The 22,165-nt window shown below is 35.6% G+C and overlaps 3 protein-coding genes across 3 annotated transcripts; 2 read left to right on the forward strand and 1 right to left on the reverse strand.

Annotated features, from left to right (window-relative positions):
* Positions 1-3,864: 3,864 nt before the first annotated feature.
* Positions 3,865-6,413, forward strand: LOC137729789 (uncharacterized). Its single transcript, XM_068468811.1, has 3 exons — positions 3,865-4,030; positions 4,143-4,280; positions 6,100-6,413. The coding sequence occupies exons 1-3, from the start codon at positions 3,940-3,942 to the stop codon at positions 6,114-6,116; spliced, it is 246 nt and encodes an 81-aa protein (XP_068324912.1). The 5' UTR covers positions 3,865-3,939; the 3' UTR covers positions 6,117-6,413.
* A 549-nt stretch (positions 6,414-6,962) lies between these two features.
* LOC137727557 (LRR receptor-like serine/threonine-protein kinase GSO1) lies at positions 6,963-10,847 on the reverse strand. Its single transcript, XM_068466401.1, has 2 exons — positions 7,442-10,847; positions 6,963-7,333 (listed from the first exon to the last, which is right to left on the reverse strand). The coding sequence occupies exons 1-2, from the start codon at positions 10,845-10,847 to the stop codon at positions 6,963-6,965; spliced, it is 3,777 nt and encodes a 1,258-aa protein (XP_068322502.1).
* Positions 10,848-17,546: 6,699 nt separating this feature from the next.
* LOC137727543 (peroxidase 7-like) lies at positions 17,547-19,326 on the forward strand. Its single transcript, XM_068466391.1, has 3 exons — positions 17,547-17,921; positions 18,282-18,624; positions 18,920-19,326. Exons 1-3 carry the CDS (start codon positions 17,601-17,603, stop codon positions 19,324-19,326), a joined length of 1,071 nt encoding a protein of 356 aa, XP_068322492.1. The 5' UTR covers positions 17,547-17,600.
* The last annotated feature ends 2,839 nt before the right edge of the window (positions 19,327-22,165 follow it).

Consider the following 22,165-nt stretch of genomic DNA (forward strand, 5'->3'; position numbering starts at 1 on the left):
ACACTCCATCCAATTTTTGGTTTTTGGTGTTTTCTTACCTTTTTAGGTTGGATTTTGTGACATTCTAGCAAGTCCAATGCAATATTATAACACAAAATGTTACTATCGTTTGGTTACAAATGAACAGTATTGGAAGTATTTTGTTAAAACTCTATTGAATAATACAATGGCTATCGTTTGGCTTTTAAAAAAAAAAATAATAATAATAAATAATAAAAAAAACTTTCTTTAACTTGTATAATAACATATGGTATACTAAAAAAAAAATAAAACTGTCCATATTCTGAACACACTAAAAAATCTCTCATGATTAAGGAAAAAAAAGTAGACAGTGGGTCACCATGCATATTCATTATATAGCCCAAAATTACAATGCATGAGTGATAACTTTATTTTAAATTTAATGACATTTAATGACTAACATCATTCGAAAGAAAGAAAAAAAGACTATTACTCAAATATTATTTTTACTGTGTTAGTTTGGTAATAACCAAGTTAATTAGAATAATTAGAATAATGTGTTACTCGTAATTTTTAAAAATTTAGTGTAATCTTCATATCGTAATATTATATCATCGCCAAACCATTGATGAAAGTAAAATGCTCATTCGCTTACCAAATAGATGACGAGCTTATCAGCAGGTAGCCAGGAAGTATGTACTCATATCAATTAGCGTCATATAATGACTATGTTAATATTAATAATCAACAATGATAAAAAAAATTCGCTGACATATTGTCATTACTATCCGAACTTAAAAATAGTTCATCTCTTTATCAATATCGATAGCATAAACACTGAGTATTTTCATTAATATCGGTGCGGTGACGAATATTTTTTTCATCCATCATTTCCTATAATGACTATGGGCTCATTTAGATGTGTTTTTAAAATACCTGAAAACTCTTTTGGTTAAATTGATTTTGAGTTTCAAAAGCACTTTAAGTGCTTTTTAGAAGAAGCATAAGATATGTGCTTTCTTGCAGGAAGCACTTAGAGCATCTCCAAAATAAATGTCAAAATTGTCATATAGGCATACAATAGTAAAAAATGGCAGCAAACTCTGTCCAACTGAGCCTTCAATTTCTTAGGTGGCACTGAGTCATTTGAAGGCAAAGTTTTTTGTTGTCAAATTTGACAGCAGTTGTCAAATTTGACAGCAGATGTCAAATTTATTAAATGATATTTTAATAGATTAATATAATATATAATAAATGTTGTGATGTTTTTTAAATATTTGATTGGTTGTCTTAATCATTGGACTCCACAAAAAGATAAAAAGTTTATTGAATAACATTATTATTTAACATATTGGGTGAAGCAAATATATTGTACAAAATGTCAAATTGCCACATAAGCTATCAACTATCATTTTGATGTTTAAAATTTGACATCTCCCTTGGAGATGCTCTTAAAGTGTTTTTCCAGGATCCACTTGAATTTTTATTAAGGATTAGTATTAAAAACATGGGGCTTTTAGATCCAGGTCTAAAAACATAGATGGTTTTTAGGAGTGAGTCCAATTACCTAATTATATGTATTTATTTATTTTTAATGCTCATTTTATATTTTCTAAAAATATTAAAAATCAATTAAAATCTTCTAATATTATGCATTTTCAACCCCAAAAAAATATAATTGATATCTTATAACAATATATATATATATATATATATATATATATTGACATAATTCTATCAGCAAATCATTATATTCTAACTCAAGTAACAAATATATGAATGTATATCATACCTATAAGTAAGATATGAAACCTAACTAAAAGGTAGAAAAAAACATAATATATCTACAAGCAAAACATATGAATCTTACTTGATTATAAAAAAGAATGTCATATAGGTAGATAAATATAATTAACCTGTAATATAGGTTGATTATAAAAATAAAAACTAAAATCTATAAATGGGGTTTAAAACGAGATAAAGAACAAGAAAGAACAAAAAAAAAAAATAATAATAATAATCAAAGAGATAATTAGGAAGAAATTTTATTTTTATAATAAATCTTATCATTGAAGAGATAATTATTGATAATAAAATAATAAGATTTAAGGAATTGGACTTATTTTAATAAATTGGACTATTTCTACTATTGGCTCCAAAAATTGGACCTATATCAAGTTTTCCCTAAAAACATTTTCATAAAAAACGTTTTTTGTCATTTTAAAAGCATATACAAATGAGCCATATGTTAATATCAAGTAATCAAACAACTAATACCCATTGTTTAGTTCCCATTTTACTTTTAGGCTAATATTGATGTTTGATTATAATTTTTAGGGGAAATTACTTTTCCATCCTTCTTTTTTTTAATTTCATTGATTGAAACCTTATTCCTTTTTAATTTTTAATCAAGGTTCCTTAGTTTTAATAAACATCATTAATTATTTCAATAATAAAATATTTTACATATCAAGATAATTAAATTTTATTTCTAAATTATTCATTTAGTGTTAGAAACGTTGCATTTATGGCTAAATTTTGTATCATATATTTTTATTTTTAGTTTGTACCCATTTTAATTTGCAACCTTTTTTATTAAATTGTGCCAATTTTCTATTCAGTTTTAGTTTGTGCCCATATATTAATTGTTTTTTTGTGTCCATATTTTTTTAACCTTTTATTTGTATTAATAATGTACCCATTTGTGTCACATCCCGGCCCAGGCCCCACCACATCTCGGGCTTGACTCCACCGTAACACGATATTATCCGCTTTGAGCCCCGACCACACCCTCAAGGTTTTGTTTCTGGGAACTCACACGAGAACTTCCCAGTGGGTCACCCATCATGAGATTGCTCTCGCTCGCTACTCTCTTAACTTCGGAGTTCCGATGGAACCCGAAGCCAATGAGCTCCCAAAAGGCCTCGTGCTAGGTAGAGATGAGAATATACATATAAGACTTTCAGGATCCACTCCCCTGAACGATGTGGGATGTTACAATTTGTCTTTAAAAATGTACCACTTTGTTATATGTAAAATGTACCAATTTTTTTTTAATGTAAGTACCATCTCTTTTGTGTAAAATGTACCTGTTATTTTTTTTTTATATGAAATGTACCCATTATATAAATCGTATCACCTTTTTTTGTATAAAATATACCAACTTTTTGTATGTAAAATGTATTGTATAAAATTACCAATTTTTTGTATGTAAAATGTCATTAATATAAGTAATGACAAATCATGGGTTTTATTTAAGTATAATTTTTTTTTAATATTTTCAACAAATCATGGATTTTATTTAAAATCTCATTAATATAAATAACTACAAATATCAAATTTTAATTTATAAATTATAATAACCTACATAGAACTGCATTAATTTCAGGGACTTCAATAAACAACCGAAAACCAACAAGGTTTTAATAAAAAAACGTTGATGAATAAGGATCGCATTCAAAATCACCCTAATTTTTATTAATTTTGAGCGAAATTATCTTATTAAAGTTTCACAAGAAAGTTTTAACAATAAAACAATATGGTAACTACTTACTATTTTGGTCTTAGTGATAATTTATATTGTTTATTCTGAATCCCTTTCTACCAAATCCACCTAGTTCGGGATTTGGGTTGTTGAAATTTGTTCCAACAACTACAAACATGAGACCCCTTTCAAAGTTATAATAACTGTGACCGTTGAATTTCTGGACTAAGTGAATTTAGTGGAAATGGATCGAGAGTTTACTGTCTAGAGGACGAAGTATCCAGATTGAAACGGGCGCTAACATGCTATTTGGTGAAAAATTTAAGTTGCTAAATTGAAATTAATTCTCAAAAGGGGCGTTTCGATAGATTTTCTCATTTTTAGGTGACAAATGTAATTTGGCAAGAGGTCAGGTGACAATTTAAAAGTATTCATATATTTTAGCCTCGCACAGAGTGAGAGAGAGAGTGAGCAGTGAAAGAAAAGTTTTGAAGATGCCGATAACTTCAACGATGGTCGGAGCCCTATTGGGTTTGGGCACCCAGATGTACTCCAACGCCCTCCGCAAGCTCCCTTACATGCGCCGTAAATTTTATCTCTCTCTCTCTCTCTCTCTCTCAATTTCTCGTTTCATTTCTCAGGTGATTGAATTGACTTATGAACCCTAACCCCCAAATTGTCGAATGATCCGATTCAGATCCTTGGGAGCACGTTCTGGGCATGGGATTAGGCGCAGTTTTTGTTAACCAGCTCGTCAAATGGGACGAACAGCTCAAAGTGGACCTCGATAAGATGCTCGACAAGGCCAAAGCCGCCAACGAACGCCGTTACATAGGTAAACATTTCCGACCCAATTTGACAATTGGTTCATTTCTCAATTTCTCATGATTCAAGATTGTATCTTTCGACAACCCAACAATCCCATTTGTGTTTTGGCGTCTCAATTTTTGAGCTTGATTTTGATAAGTTCATTTTTTAGATGATTTGCTAAATTTCGAAACACGCTATGATTAATCTTAGAACCCCATGTCTCGTTTGATGGATCAGAATACTGTTTTCAGATGGTATTTGCCTGTAATTGTGGTATGGATATTGTGGGAATGCTGAATTAAAACTTTTTAGGTGAAATTTTGTTGGATATAAACTTATTGTCACTCTTTCTTTTTTCTTTTCCTGTCCCTCCTTGCTCTCTAGCTCAAGGTTGGTTCATTAAAAATGTGGGATCTTTATAGAAATGTGAATTAAGAAGACAATTTTGATATTCCTAATCAGGAAATCCCAGTCCTTGTGATACAGGGCTACCTAATCTCTGAACGTGATGCCAAGGTCATATTGGCCTATCAGTCTACCAGATAATCTTACTGTTTATAAATTCTGTAGTATTTTTTTCTTTCTTTAAATGAGCTTTACTTACTTTTGTTTTATGGTAAGGATGATTGAGAAGAAACATTTTTTTTCTTCCTTTTATTACAGTCATCTAATCGATCGTGTGTCTTGTTATATGCTTTAAAGGCAAAGACTAAAGAATTTGTGCATGCAGTCCCTAATTAGTTTGTCATCTTATTGTTTGGCGTCCCTCTTAATTTCCTATATTATATGGTGAGCTGAAAAATTCGGATCATTTTGAATCATCGAACTGAAATTAGATCTGAAATATTGTCAGTGAATCATTTTCCATTTGTTGACCCCCACATTTACCCCGCCCCTAACTGACAAAACCATGAAGAAGGATACTATTAATAAGCAATTTTTTTTTTTTTTTTCTGAATTGTTAAAATGATTATGGCTCAAAACAAACTTTTGTGAGGGAATGTACTGATCCTTGGGATTATTTATCTATTAGGAGTTCTTCTTTTGCTAATCGTTTGGATTCTGGTTTTGTCCTTACTTTAAGCTGTGTTGTGCTCGACTAGACTATGGTTGAATGCTTTGAATTTACTTTATGCCCTCGTGCTACCCCTGCTTTCAACTCCCTTCATCCCTTCTACCCATCAAATGATTTTTCTTCCACATCTTTTGTCTGTCAGATCCCTTCATCCTTTATGTTTCAGTATATCTTAAGCTTAAAGTTCTGAATTATATCCCTATGCCTCCAGACTTACTAAGCACCCCTAGGATTACTTGCTTTTGGAAGTATAAAAGATATTCCTTTTTGGTCAATATAAAAGATAATCTACTCATCACTGAATAAATGGTACAGTGTACAGTTCTACATGTGGAAGTGATCCGGCATGGAAAACTTGGTAGCAAGTTTTTTCTCCAATTGAGCCCTTACGGTTTGTGGATTTTGTTGGGACACACATTCATTCTTGTATCTTTTGCTTTGTAAAAATATGAGGAAATGCCAAGGGCGTGTAACTTATTGCATACTTGGTGTTACACTAGAATTTGAATTGCTTTAGCAGTTTTGTGTGTTTTTTTTTGGGTGCATAAGTAGTCTCTAGCATTAACAGTTCTCCTTGGTTGGTCCACTACAATTTTTTTTTCCATTAATTGACTTTTATGATGGAACTAATTTGATTGGTATTCTTTTCGTTTTATCATTTCTGTATAATTCAGGAAGTAAGACGAAGACAGTTTTATTGTGATTTAATCTGTGCAAGCATATCGTTACGTTTTTTTTCCCCTTCTTAATATTTCTCGTCTATCTGCAGATGAAGATGATGATTAGCTCGCGTGTCAATGTGTTGTGGCATTTTCAGAAAGGTTCCATCTTCTACGAGACGGTTCGGCCTTAATGTCTTTGGCACTTTTTGTTTTGAAATTAATGCTGATATGTTTGCAAGGCTGCTGAAAAACTTTCCCAATTTTCTGATCTTTTTGTGATGCATAAGCTTTGAAATACTTTCATATTGCAAAGCTGAACGGCGTTTCTTTAATAACAAACGGAATGAATTCAGTTGTTCTCCTAGCTGCAAGTACAAATCCGTCTTTTGCGGATCCTTCGAAATGGTTGCAACAGTTCTCTTTCTTGTTTGTAAAGTGGTTTGGTTATATATTTCCTTTGTGAAGTTGTTTGATCACGCACAAACCTGAATGAATCCGTCTTTTAGTTAGAGTTTTTAGGAACAGTTGGACCAACTCCTGTTTGTTTCTAGGTTTTTTTTCTAATGCGTCAACTGTGACGAAAAGATACTAGTTCCATAAGCATTCACTTTCCGTTTTGATAAGGCTATATTTTAAATTGCTCTAATCTACGAGATTCGGGAGTAGAAGTTCTGTACAAAGGGACGGGTACGCTGCCCTGCCCAACCGGGGGATTCAAACTCGACGGTTGATTCACAGGTGATAATATAAACTTTCACAAAACAATCTTATATAATTGCCCCAAGCAAAAGCCCCATTCGCATCAGTGGCACCCTGTAACAAAATGCTGCATTACAGTTACTAGCCCAAACCAAACCAAACCAAATGAATGGAAACACGACTGAATTGGTCCTAGTTACTCTCTGAGACGGAGTGGTATATTTATTTTAACAACAAATTTTCATCAATCTTCCGAAATATGATTCACTACTTATGTGTAAGAATCTAAATTCGTCTTCTCAAACTCCACTGACCGATGATTATACACATGTAGTAGTTGTTCACACGCTTGTCGTGACGAAGGCCTCTCTGCCGGGCTGGTTTTTGTGCACTGCAGTGCAATTTCAAGAACCTGGAACGTGGCGTTTTCTTCTCCGGACAAGAGTGGTTTCAGTGCAGGGTCTATCAACTCTTCACGAGTAGAATCCTGCATTTCAATATGCATCTCGACCCATCTCACCATGTCCATCTCCACGCCGAAAGATGAATCTGTCGGCATTCTCCCGCTTACAAGCTCCATTAGCACAATCCCCATGCTGTAGACATCACTCTTTTCTGATGCCTTGAGTGAATAAGCATACTCTGAAATCATATGAAATTACAGTTAGAATCAAACGCATAGATCATTCATGTCAAAATCAAACTCTAAATTCGGTATCCGAAGTAATTCAAAGCATAACTGATTAATACCTGGTGCTATGTACCCGTAGGATCCAGCGAACCATGTATTAGATTCTGTATTAGACTCGTAGTTCTCACTAAGTGTCTTGGCAAGGCCGAAATCCCCAAGATGTGCCTCCATATTTGAATCTAGCAAAATATTGCTCGACTTAATGTCCCTATGGATGATCTTTGGCGCGCAGTCATGGTGGAGATACTCCACTCCTTGAGCTAATCCAACCGCAATCTTTAGCCGTGCCTCCCAATCAAGGCTTTTCTTCTTCTTGTTACTTTGCTCCTGGTGTATCCAATCATACACACTTCCGTTCTCCATGTACTCGTATATTAACAGATTGGATCCTGCTCCTTTGTTGCTGCAGTACCCCATTAACTTCACCAGATGCCGGTGTCTTATCCTCCCAAGTGTCTTAATCTCCCTCGTGAAGGTTTTGTTCGCCATAAGATCATCTTTATACAAAATCTTCTTGACTGCCACAGTTTCTCTGGTTCGCAGTTCAGCTTTGTAGATTACTCCCGACCCTCCTGAGCCAATTACAAACTCGTTGCTCAGATTCTTTGTGGCGTCCATGATGTCTTTCCATTTGATATCTGGCTTGACAGAACCATTTGAGAAAAGCAGTCTTCGCTGAGCATGGGAAGAACTGGACGAGTACAAGAAGTTCATTTCACTGGCTTTTCGAAAAGCTTCTCGCTTGTGTTTCAGGAGAGAAGTAGCTCCTAATATCAGTAGAGCAATTGCAGATAGAGTACATATTGCAGCAATGGCTACCACTGCCAATTCTGTTGGATCGGACTGCTGCTTTCTGCCAATGCAGCTTCCAAGAGGGCTTCCACAAAGATGCAAGTTTCCCGCAAAAGCCTCAGCCGGCCAGTGCGAGAGTTGCTTGCTCAACTTTCCTTGCAGATTGTTGTAAGACAGATTAAGCTTTCCCAAGCTAATCATACCACCAACTGGGGAAGGGACTTCGCCAATTAGTTGATTGTGAGATAGATCAAGCACTTCAAGTTTTGACAGAGTCCCAATAGATGCCGGAATCTGACCACTCAAATTGTTGTAACTGAGGTCTAAAATGCTCTGAAGATTTTGGAGTTGTCCAAGCTCATAAGGTAAGTCACCATCAAATCTGTTCTGCGAGAGCCGAAGCTCATACAGCTTGCCTAGTTTCCCAATGGCAGGAGGGATTGGACCTGAAAAATGGTTGTGGTCGAGGCTTAGGACATTAAGTGATTCCAGGTTACCAATCTCAGCAGGGAGGATTCCATTGAGAGAATTCTCACTCATAGAAAGCACTAGCAGTTTAGAACAATTGAACAATTCACTCGGAAGAGACCCGGTGAAGCGATTTGAGGACAGCTTCAGCTCTCCTAACTGAGGTAAACCTCCAAACCACCGCGGAACTGTGCCTGAAAGAAGGTTGTCGTTCAAGTCAATGTGGGACAGTTTCTTGCACGATGAAAGCTCGTCCGGTATTGATCCTGTGAGCGAATTTCCCGACACATCTAGCAGTGATAGCTCACTGATATTCCCCAATGTGTGTGGGATTTTACCAGTAAACTGATTGTTCCCTAATCTCAACCTCTGGAGAGATTTCGAATTTCCGAGCTGGGAAGGAATCTCATGATCAAATGCATTGTCAGTGACATCAAACGAAAGAAACGAACTCGAGCTACACAATGCAGCAATGCTTCCATTCAACTTGTTTCCCGATAAATTCACTCTAGTCAAATTCACCATATTAGCCAATGTATCAGGAAGATTACCTTCAAGTGAGTTGTTGTACAGCATGAACTGCTCCATAGCTCCAAGGGACCCGAAAGTTATCGGTATCCCGCCAGATAAACGGTTATCCGCCAAATCAAGAATAGTTAGCTTGTGACAGTTCCCCAGTGTAGCGGGAATCTCACCCACCAACTCATTTTGCCTGATATGAAGTAAGTTCAAATCTTTGAGCCTCCCAATAGTAACCGGGATCTTCCCGCTGAACCGGTTTCCGAAAAAATCGATCATCTGCAAGCTCGAACAGTTGCCAATCTCCATTGGGATTTCTCCAGAGAGCTGATTGTCGTAGAGATACAGAATCTCGAGCTCCCCAAGCATTCCAATCTCGCTCGGCAGAGGGCCCACCAAGTTGTTATGGTACAGAATAAGTGACTGCAGATTGCTGAGGTTTGATATCAGCGGAGAAATCGAACCCACCAAGCTGTTGTTGTGGAGCAACAGATCGGTCAACTCTACTAGTCCATAAATCTCATCTGGGATTGACCCGTTGATCAAGTTATTGGACAAGTCGAGCTGCTTCATTGATCGGCATTGGCTTAATTCTGCTGGGATTTCGCCAAAAATTCCGGAACTCGAAATCATTAAGAGCTCCAAACTTGTTGTGTTGGAACATAGATTTCTTGGTATGACACCGGAAAGACTGTTGTTTGATAAAACTAAGGTTGCCAGCTGAGACATGGTGCCAAATTCGGCCGGAATACCTCCTGTGAGCTTGTTCACGGATAAATCAAGACTCTGAAGATTTCCCAGTTGAGATATGGACTTTGGCATTGGACCTTCAAGTTGGTTCCCCATGAGATTCATGTATCCGAGTTGACTCAATTCACCGAGTTGACTCGGGATTTGGCCTGTGAGGCTGTTGTTTCCCAAGTTCAGGAGCTGGAGGTTACCGAGACGGCCGAGCTCCGTGGGGATTGTTCCGTTGAGGGTATTGTTGGCAGCTGTGAAGATAGTGAGGCTGGAGCAGTTCCCCAACTCAGCAGGAATCAGACCTTCGAGTTGATTGAGCTGCAGGATTAAGTTCTCGAGTAGGCCGAGTTGGCCGAGTTGGGAAGGTATTGGACCGTTGAGGCTGCATGAGGCCAAACCAAGCGTGACCAAATTGACAAGATTGCCAAAAGTGGCGGGAATGGATCCAGTGAGCCCATTGTCGCCGATTCTCATCACTCGGAGACTCGTCAGCGAGCCGAGATGAGTCGAGATGTCCCCAATGAGCTGGTTTGAAAAGAGAAGCAAAGATTCCAAGGACGTGAGGTTAGAGAGGGTTGGTGGGATGGGACCCGAGAGGCGGTTAGAAGAGAGATCAAGGTGGAGCAGGTTTTGCAAACTACCGAGTGAGGGCGATATCGACCCGGCGAGTGACGAGCCGGAAAGGTTGAGCCCTACCACTTGGACCGAGTTGTCCAGCGAGTCAAGCGCACAAGTCACACCTCTCCAAGTACAGAAATTTGGGTCGCTTTCGGACCAGCCATGCAAAACATTTTCTGGGTCTCCCACAATTGCCCTCTTCACCTTCAAAAGCACACTCAAAGTTGTATTGCCATCGAGCTTCCCCTCGCAGAACATAAACCCTAATGAAAGATGCAGAAACAGAGCAAGAAAAAGTGTCAAAATTGCATCTCTTACTAAAGCCATTTTTCTCAGAACCAAAACAGAGCAGCTCGAAGCTAGATGATGAACTGGTTGGAATCTACTGTTTCACTGATGGATAAGTGTAAAGCTTGCATCTTTAGTTTGGGTGGTTGAAAGTTGGTCTTGGAGTTTGAGTGCTTGCACGTGCAAATGTGCATGGAAGATTGAATTGGGCGGTAATTGCATGCACTGGAAAATTGAGTTTTCTTTTTTCTTGCAGGAGTAGGTTTATGATGGAGGCCTAAAAATGAGTGCAAATCTAGAGAGAGAAAGAGATGGGAGAGAGAGAATAAATGAGGCTACAAGTGTCTTATCAGCTGTACTGCAACTGCAAGCTGCAAATTCCTATCAATGTGAAAACAACACAAGTCTTAAATAATGGGAAAAAGTTGGATTTAGAATTGAGAAGGTCAAACTAGGTCAGAGAAACACCAAGAGAATATTTTTATATTTAAGAAAAATGGTTTTATTATCCAATATAAATGTGACTAGGCACACAAAGGTCAGAGTGTTTATGCAATTTGCAGTGAAAGAAAAAGAAAACAGAAGAAAAGACAGATTGACGGTGCAGATATGGGCTTACACGGGAGGAGATACGGTAGTTGGGTGACCGACAGAGGACGATTTTTGTGGGTTTGACAAACTGGTGTATTAGCTCAAAAATGACTGAGTCCCTACTCCGAAAGTGAGCGGTTGAATTTCTAAATTTTAATCAACCAAACTATGAAGAATATATAATATTTATGCACTTGAAAATTGCAAGCTTTAGAAAGTCAACAGAGTTCCCCCAAACCCTAGTCATTCCCTACGTAACCCAATTAACTTATAGTTCCATCCTCCTCTTTATATATATAATTTAATAATTAATTAATCATGTTTTGGTAGCTTAAGGCTTAGATGTATGATAGAAATGTAATACCATATACTTTATGTCATGCTTATTGGGTTTGAGATACCAAATCCTCATGTCCTTTTGTCCATTCAATAATCATAGTTGTTTGATATACAAGCTTGATTGGTTGTATGCAATATACTAAACCCTATTTTTACTCCAATTTGTGTGTATTATTTGTTTTGTTTGCCCACTCAATAATCATAGTTGTTTGATAATGATTTCTCAATTCTTGTACTTATCATTGATACGGATTTTTATAAATTTGGAAAGAAATTATTATGTGGTACCTGAACAAAGCTACATGGCGTAACCAACGAAGAAAGTTAAGGTTTTATCTTAAAATTAATTGTTGATACTAAGGTAGCCTACATAAGCACATATAAGGTTCTTTAACTTTTTTTATATGAGACGATACTATGCATCCTCAAAATCAATTCATGTGTTATAGTATGAGTGAACGACGAGTTTATAAATACTTTACAAAGATTAACCACATATTCGTGTTTCTAGCTTTCGCGACTCTTTGGAGAAAACCTCTTTCAGAACATTATCTTAATTATTAGTTAATCAGTATAGCGTCATGAATAGTCTTCTTCATATAGTAGGCCATGCTCTTCCAGACTTCCATGCACATTTACATCAATAATTTCATCAAGTTGAAAATAAAACCAAAAACGCAGTTGTCAGTTTATACGAAAGTGTATATTACTTAGAAGTTGATAAGATGTGTTTATTTGGTCAGCATGCAATGACTCAATACACATTCTTCTTCCAGCCACAAAAGCTGCTGATATCTTTTGTATAACTGACACGGTGTTTTGGTCTATTGTGCAGCGTTTGCGATTATTTATCTGTCTGCGATAAAGTCTGATTCAAAGCAAGCTCACATTTTTTTGTTTTCACCTTAACCTCCAATAACTCATAGTAATTGATAACATTCAAACTCCATTCATTAAATATATTTACTGATGTATAAAATATTCAAGCAAGAATACCATGCATGTGAACTTTTTCCCCTCTGTTACCTCCATCAACCTCTTAAAAGATCGAGTGCTATTTTATTGACATGTATACAACTGATCGTTGTTGCATGCATGGAGTCACCTACGTGGTAATTAAGTTCGTGTTCTATCAGACAGTTCATTTCTTATATATTAATCTAAATGAGAGAATATTACTTTCTAATATATTCTTATAAAATGAGATTTTATAGTATACTCCAAGGTATCTTAAACTTTAGAGTTTTAGGCCGTAAATTCTTTGCCAATAATACAACAATATTTAACGACTAAAAACTCAAATTATAGGATACCTCAAAGCGTAATATAATTTTTTTTTTTTTCTAGTAAAAGCATTGCTAGTTTTGTTGTTAACTTGCCAGGCTGATTGTTACCGTTGATGCTGACGGACTGTTGCTGCATGGTGTGAGCCTCAAACAGCATCTCCTCTTAACTATGTTGGAAAATTTAGCAATTGGTGTGTATTGTAGGTCAGGATATTTTTTGGTATTTTATGTCATAAGATTTTCTAGTAAGATATATAATCAGTGTTACGTTGCTTTCTTATTATTTATTAAGGTTTACAATTGATTTCCCCTTTCTTAATAAAAAAAATACACTCTGTAATAAAAGAATGAAATCTTGATAAGATTTTGTTGTTTGGATATGTAGACATCTTGAAATATAGAAACTCGGAAAAGATATATTATTATTATTATTGTCAAATGATAAATTTTATTCAATCAAGTCAAATTAATAAGTTTACATCCTCAGCAAGAATATTAAAAAAAAAAAAAAATTTGAGACCAATAGAATCCCAAATGGTCCTGGACTGATCACTGATAAAAAAGTCTAGCTTGAGTTTCACAACAAGTATGTTGTCCTGGCTTCACTAAATTAAGAGAAAATGATCGTTTTGCTTATCAATCAAATGTTAAATTTTAAACCCGTGATCGCATGCTGAGGTAATACATACAAAAAAATAGGCTTAATTACTATATCTGCAATGGACTATAAATTACGTAAAGATCAGAAGAATATTAACTTTTCACTCGATTAATTATTATTTCTAAATTAAGCAAGCCTGGATCTGCATGCCAATATTCTTCACAGATTAGTATTAATTATAAAGTATTCTATATTGTATTTGTGCATACGCTAGAACCTTGACTAGGAGGGCGAAAGCTTGGACGAATTAACGAGTGGTTAGACAATTACAAAATGGTCTTGTACAATTATATGCTTATATTCTTTGTCCAAGAGAAAACGACAGAGACGATGATACTTAATAGACTACTTAAACCCATGATCACCTGATTCACAATATATCTTCTTTGTTGACTCGTAATATTATATGATCAATATTTGATTAATATCCGATTGCAAAATTTGTACACTATTGCAAAATATGGGTTAGGCCAATTGGCTCAAGCAGTGTAATCTATCTTTCATACTAAGTTGAAATTCTCATTTCGTGTAAATTTTAGAACAGGTATGTGTCGATTCCCCCTTTCTCCCAAAAAACTTGTAAGAAGCTGACAATTTCCCTATGAACTTTAATTTTAGCCATTTACTCTCATGAACTTTATAATTGGCCAATTTATGCCTGAACTTTAATTTTAGTCGATTGCTCCTGAACTTTTATAATTGCCAATTTTCCCACTTAACTTTATAATTGGCCAATTTCTCCATGAACTTTAATTTTAGCCGATTACCTCCTAAACTTTTATAATTGGCAATTTCCCCCGAACTTTAATTTTATAATTGCAAAAAGGTAATTTCATCGCTAATGTGGACAACATATTGTTTCTCTTTTTCTCTTCTCTTTTGTTGGTTCACTCCTTACACTTTTTGTTTGAATTTTAGGGTTTAAGGGGAAATTATAGTTGAGGGGAAAAATTGGTCAATTATAAAAGTTCAAAGGGGTAATCGGCTAAAACTAAAATTGAAGAAGAAATTGGCCAATTATAAAAGTTTAAGAGGATAGAATTAAAGTTCATGGAGAAATTGGCAGCTCCTTGCAAGTTCAGAGAAAAAAAATGCGCCTATACCTCATTTTAGAATGCTGTATTGCCAAAATCGTGCATTGCTTCATTGCTTGTATAATTGCAAGCATCTGTTGAAGTTTACTTTCTGGTAACATGATTCAAACTTTCAAGCCTTTTGCAAATTTATGTGAAAATATTTGACATGCAAATTAAATGTCAAATGATGAGGATGGAACAAATGAGGGGTAAGTATGAACATGCACGATGAAGGGACTTATATCATTATTTTAAGGATTTGAAGTAGACGAGCTTAGCTTTGTCTGATTGAGCTTAGTTTTTGTTCTACTTCAAACGTACATAAATCCGGGATTGAGATTCTCTGGATCATACTCTGGAGCCCAATTGACTAATCTGGATCGTTTAATTTAAATTTTGTGGTTTTTATTAGCTCATCTCATTGACTCACTTCACAAACAATCTCTCTTTCCAAAACCTATATATCTTTCTTTTAAACAGTCTGTATTGCTCAATCTGTAGGCTCTAAAGTGTAAAATCTGGAGAGAATCTCAATCCATAAATCCTGACATCACTCCACACTTTGGAGCGTTCCATATTGGATTGGATCTATCTTACTTATACCTCAACAATTGAACAGTTTTTTTCTGCAACTTTTGTATGATATTAGTGGCAATATATTTGGATAATTTAACCATAAACAATGTGATTTTAACATGATCAAAAGCATTTAATGAATTGTGCTGCCTGCACCTCACACACAATCTCTCTTCAACGCCCAAATATCTCTCTCTTGAACGATCCATATTGCTAAGTCCATAAACTCCACAATGTGAGATTCGAAGAGAATCTCAACACCACTTGAAACTTTTCGAGCATTCAATATTGGATTTGATCTTTCTCAATTTTATCTCAACAAATGAACAGTTTTTTCTGCAACTCTTTTATGCTATTAGTGCCAATATATTTGGTTAATTTAACCATAAACAATGGGATTTTAACATCATTAGCAATTCATGAATTGTGCTCGGTAACTGTGATACTCACCAACTTAAGAAATTTGGGGTCACAGCAGAGCAAAACAAAAAGTGATTTGGACGAGGGGTTGGGCCGAACGCCAAGGTCGCCACCCTGTGGAATTAGGGTCTTCTTCACCTACAAGGTCAATTTATTATAAGGAAAATTAATGAAAATGATTGGAAAACTTTGAGTTTTAACGATAAGGACAAAATAAAAGGTAAAATGAATAGTATCGGGTTTGACTTTTTAGTGTAAAAATGTGGTTTTTCATTAAAGTAAACAGTACCATGGGCTTTTCGTTAAAACTCCCTTTATATGTCGATTTTGTTTTTTTGTTGCCACCTACCCATAGTGGATGGGGCGTTAACAAAAATGTTCATTCCGAGTTAAGAGTAAGTTGGCCTACCCATAGCGTAACATTTCGAGTTAAGAGTTCAAGATATGCAAAGTTTTGGATTCCACGGTGATTTTCCGGGCATTGGTCTTCGTCTGCAAGCTAAATTCATCTCAATTGATCATAGTGATTTGCCTACCTACACATAGTTGGTAGTGTGCCCTTACATTACCTTCAAAGCTTGGGTTTTGGCTTAATCTCATCATACAATCAATCACTTTAATGCCCAACTTAATCATAAGCTCACGCCACTGGACTTGGCAATCATAAAGTTTAATGTAACTCCTATAAAGTTGGGTGTCATCACACTATTCCCCGATGTGGGGCTCCAACCACTTAATATGTAAACAGTGTAAAACAGGTTTAATGTGTAAACGGTGCAAAAAAAGTAATTAGACAAACCCAAGTTTTAACCCTTTGCCTCTGCGATTTGTGAGTAATATGGAGACGACGGACCAAAAACATGATCCCTGCCCTTCAAGAAAGAGCTAACTGGAGCACTTTAGCTAACATTAACTTTAGTTTTTATCTTATCTTTTCTTGTCAAATCTTTTCTATCAATATTTTTTTTCTTTGCTTTCAAACTCATTTTTAATATTTTTTTTATTTTTAATTTTGACAGAAATGGATCTGAAAATTTTGTCGTTGGAGCACAATGATTCTTGGACCTTGGTTTGAACGGGTTTGGCCCTAAAAACTTTGAGTTAATTCATTTGAAGCCGTAATTGGGCTGAGGTTTTGTGACCCAACTTACTCTATGTGCAGGCCAACTTTCTTTTCAGCCTGAAGTGCAAACCGATTTTCTACCTATTTGTGCAGGCTTTATTTTATTTAATCTTAAGAGTACATAACTTTGCAGATATGAGTGATGATAATGTTTCCATCCCGTTACATTCATGTTCAAATTCTTTTATTTTACTTTTTATAAATCATACTAGTTTAGAATATTGGTTTGTGAAAGAGTTACCGAATTTTTCCTTATTTTGAAAGAAAACATCTAGTAAAAATGAAAATTCTAATTGTAGTTAAAAATTGTCTCAAAATCCAATAAAAATCATATGTATCAGGATGAAACCATACACGCGGCATCACATTAGTTCATTGAACAATGAAGAAATATTATTGCATTAGGTTTTGTGAAAGTCAATGTTTTTCAAACTAAATAATTAAAGCAATCATTGTCAAGCTCTACATACATGCTAGCATGTCATCTCCATTTGCAGGGGGTGTTTCCCACGTAGTCCTCAACTAATTAATGATTAACCTAATTGTTGTTCCAATTAGATCCTCTAATCACCAATACCATATGCAATATATATATATATATATATATATATATATATATATATACACAAAGTTTGTCAGCACGCTTTCATTGGAAGGCAAAGCAGCTAGCGTAGTTTTTCAATCTTGGGCATTTAGTCTGTACACTTCTGCAAAAGAAATATGAATTCCATAGTTTCCTTGCTCTTAGTTCTTCTTCTTGTTGTTCAATTAAATGCTTCTTCATCTTACCCAGAACACGATCACGATCGCCATGATGAAGAAACAGATGAGTCCTGGGAGGGAGCCACAACTCTAACTCTAACACTTCCAACAATATCAGACGACTTGCCCTTTGGAGAGTTTCTTTCCAATTCCTACTATCACAAGAGTTGTCCAGACCTTGAAGGTATTATCAGTAGGAAGGTGAAGCAATGGCTTAAGGAGGATTACAGCCTAGCAGCTGCCGTCATGAGGTTGCACTTCCATGACTGTGCCATCAGGGTAAGAATATGACTTAACCTTCATATTATATATTAATTATCAACTAATTCTACTTAGACACAGAAAACTAACCACATTATTGATCATCGCCTTTAATAGAGGTTGGCACCCCAACATTTTATGTATGTATATGTTGTACATGACTCATAATATTTATTTGAAGAATGGATTAGTAATGTAGTCAATTTGTGTCTCTAAATTATTACATTAGTTTTTTGAAGCTTGATGGACCAATAGTAGTTAGAAAAGAGTTGGCCGATCGACTTCCATACATCCATCTGAAAACTAGAATTTTATTTATTTATTGCTTGGTATTTGATTTCTTTTAATCATAATTATAATGAATTGAAACACATGTAGGGATGTGATGCCTCCATCTTATTAAACCATGAAGGAAGTGAGAGGGAAGGCAAGGCCAGCAAGACACTGAGAGGGTTTGAAGTGATTGATGATATCAAGGCAAAGGTTGAGAAGAAGTGCCCAAAAACAGTTTCTTGTGCAGACATTTTGACTGCGGCTGCAAGAGATGCTACTGTTCAAGTTGGAGGTCCATATTGGGCAGTCCCCTATGGGAGGAAAGATGGAAAAGTTTCGATTGCTAAGGAAACTGAGATAGTTCCCATGGGTCACGAAGACATAACTAGTTTACTTGAGATTTTTCAATCACAGGGCTTGAATGTGGTTGACTTGGTTGTTCTCTCAGGTGAACCATCTAGTCCGCTTGCATTTCAATCGCATATGTATTTTCATTCAATTAATTTAACATGTTATGTTGTCACATTGTCAATTTAGACCTCACATTACGTACATGTTTTATTGCCACACTATTACTTTGGACAACACATTAAAACATGAACCAAACCTAATACTAAGAATTTAGATTGACAGTCTGACAACATAATATTCAAATCTGTGTGATAACAAAAAATGTTAAGTTTTCCTACAACTCGAACAAAAATCTGGTTGCTTTTATTGACATAAAAGGTTTTCATCTGTAGGGGCACACACCATAGGAAGGTCTTCATGTGAATCCGTACAACACAGGCTCTTTAACTTCAGTGGAACTGGCAAGCCTGATCCATCCCTTGATGCGCAGTACTTGAGCTACTTGGAAAGAAAATGTAGATGGGCATCAGACTATGCTGATCTTGATGCTGTAACTCCACATAAATTTGACACTGCATACTACATGAATCTGCAGAAGAATATGGGACTTTTATCCACAGATCAAATGTTGTATTCTGATCCAAGGACTAAATCTCTTGTCAGTGCTTTTGCTTCCCAGCCGTCAGTCTTCCACTACCAGTTTGGAATATCCATGGCCAAACTAGGGAATGTTCAAGTCCTCACCGGTCAAAATGAAGGCGAAATTCGAACCAATTGCAACTTTGTCAACTCTTATTAAGACCTTTAATTATAATAAGAAACAGTCTCAAATGCTTACCATGTTTTGCTTAATTAACCATATGATATAAATGAATTTAATCACTTGTTTGCTCATGTTCAACGTTCTTTCTTCTCTCTCTACGAGATATTGTGCTTAGCATATCTCAAGAAAGAAGAACTTAATTAAGTGTATTTGGTTTGTTTTATATCTCTAGTTACTCGATCATATATTTAGAAAGATTGATATATAGGTAGATAACTATACACAAGCGGTTATAGGTAAAATCTTCTCATGCATTAAAAGACTAAAATAAAACAACCTCATTTGATATATTTGGCTGATAAGCCCGGTCAGCAGCCAAGCCAGTTTCAAATGTTGTCTTCCCGCTCTCCTCGATTGCAACACACTTCGATTACAACTCAAAATCCTCAACAAATTGAGTCTGCGAGATAATCCAACCTTCTATCATTATCACATGTAGCTTACAAGACGACCCAAACCCTAATTTGATGGACAAACAATGGGTTTATGAGAAAGAGGCTCTTTAGTCTCGCAAGGCCTGCTTTTTATTTTCCTTTTTTCCTTCTCCTATTGGCTGGGTAGTGGTCACAGTATGAGAAACTTTATATGGTTCTTGAAAAAAAATGCAATAAAAGAAAAGAAAAGAAGGGCTCTGTATTAATTGAATCATCCTCGACCTAAATGACAAGCAATCTTTGACACCTTTATCCTCTAGGGTTAAGCAAGCATCTCTGAGTCTCTGACTCATGCTCTGTGGGCTCTATTTTGTCCTCTTCCCAAGGAACTATATATGGGGTTGTTTGCAGGCGCGCCCTCACTGTGTCAGAAAGGTCAAACCAAGCAAACTGTCCCTTTATCAGGCAAATAAAAGAAAAAGCAAACTGTCCCGTTAATAACATCTTACATCTAATCCAAATTCATTTTTAATTTATCTTAAACTTCATAACTATGAGTTAAATCATACTTTTAGTTATCTATATATATGTATAATATATATTGAAATGAATATGTTGTAATGCAGAAGCCAGAAAGATTACATTTGATGTTTTGTTTTGTTTATTTGTTCATTTCTTAAAGAAATGAATCATCCTCAAAGACATGGGAAAGTAGTCCACAAACATCTTGCTTTCCCCTTTTTATTTTGGACGGTGCTATTCACATACCTCTCTTTACTTTCCACACATTCTATGTTAATTTATATTATTTTATCATCTTCAATTTATTCAACTCGATAGTAAAAAATTAAGAGGTGTGTGTGGAAGATAAAAAGAAGTGTGTGGATACACCATCCTTTATTTGTTAGGTCTCTCTCTCATTTAAACTTTCACAGATATAAACCCTACAAGGATTTCAAATCTTGTACCATTTCTTTTTCTTTTCCATCTTGAGCTATGAGCAGCATTAGTCTACAAATCCAAACCTTCATTTCATCACCAACCTAGAAGCTGCCAAGTCTAGAACTTGCTGAATGATTTGAATACAAGCAAAAAAATCGTCTTGCATGGCTAGTAATGCAAAATCATCTACCACCACTTTTACAACCCTCCTCTTCTTTCTTCTCATCACATTTCAAATCACCGTGGCTCAAAAGAAGCATAGCTTGCCAATCCCAACTATCAGTAGTACTTCCTCGAGATCACTTGGAGTTGGAGTCATCACTAAGAAAAATGCTATCGTGGAATCTTCTACAAGAAGACCGTCACACGGCATCATCAATTCAAAGGATGATCACGAGTTTACAGGCGAATCGGGACGAAGGAGAGGACTAGAGTTTCGGATTCGTCGTGGGAGGCAGCCAATCCCATGGAAAGAAAATATGTTCAGAGCCGGTGCACATGAAGTTCCAAGTGGTCCGAATCCCATTTCAAATAGGTGAGGAGTAATATTGAGGAAGCTAGCATAACAAACGTGATCAAAGTAGATATATATGATCAAGAGAAAGAAATTTAATAAAAACAAAGAACATATAGTCTGTGATTTTCTCCTTCTTTGTGGCCTGTCTTTTCTGCCATTTAATTTATATGTCGCTGCTGTAATGTCACTATAGCTTAATGATCATATGTTATTTTTAATTTATTCCATAGCATATCCTAGATATTTGGAACTTTCAGACAATCATTTTGCCATTATAAGTAGGATGTATATGATCATATTCAAGTAGTAATGGTCTTCATGGTCATCATCATTAAGCTATTTTTGTTTTCTGCACAATTGTCTTCTCTCTTGTCACCCACATTCCCTATTCTTTTGGATGTACATAATAAAAGAAATGTGGTTGATTAATTATTGTTCAAAAACGTAATCTAGCGTTGCCTATCAAACAATTATTAGTATTTTGCTCTTTTCCCGCTTCGAATGGATTCATGCATATAATAATAAATAACACTAGGATGAAGCAACCATCATCGATTACTAATTGGAAGAATGAATATGGAATGAACTACATAGGACTAGGACAAAATGTTTCTTATTTGAAGAATTTTTTCTTGGTTTTTCACTTTTCTTTTTTGAAAAAAAACCAAGCATGTTTGTAGTTGAGGCAGCTGATGTGGGGTTTGCTTTTTTGCTTTGTATCAGTTGTCAAAAGAGAAAAAAGGTAAGAAAAAATAATTGGTTTTTGCCTTTTGAGAATGCTTATGTGAGTGGATTATGTGTCATTTTATTTGCTAGAGCTAGCTACACATAACTATTTTGTTCCCCTGTTGTGGATAAACACAGAGGAGGGACATAATGATTCACAAATTGCGATGGGGTTTGAAGCTTTTATTTGGGAGACTAGACTTCACTGCAAATATATGCAATAATTAAAGGGAAATTTAAAGGTCCTCAAAACCTC

This window comes from Pyrus communis, chromosome 3 (assembly GCF_963583255.1).
Source record: "Pyrus communis chromosome 3, drPyrComm1.1, whole genome shotgun sequence".
Lineage (NCBI taxonomy): Eukaryota > Viridiplantae > Streptophyta > Magnoliopsida > Rosales > Rosaceae > Pyrus > Pyrus communis.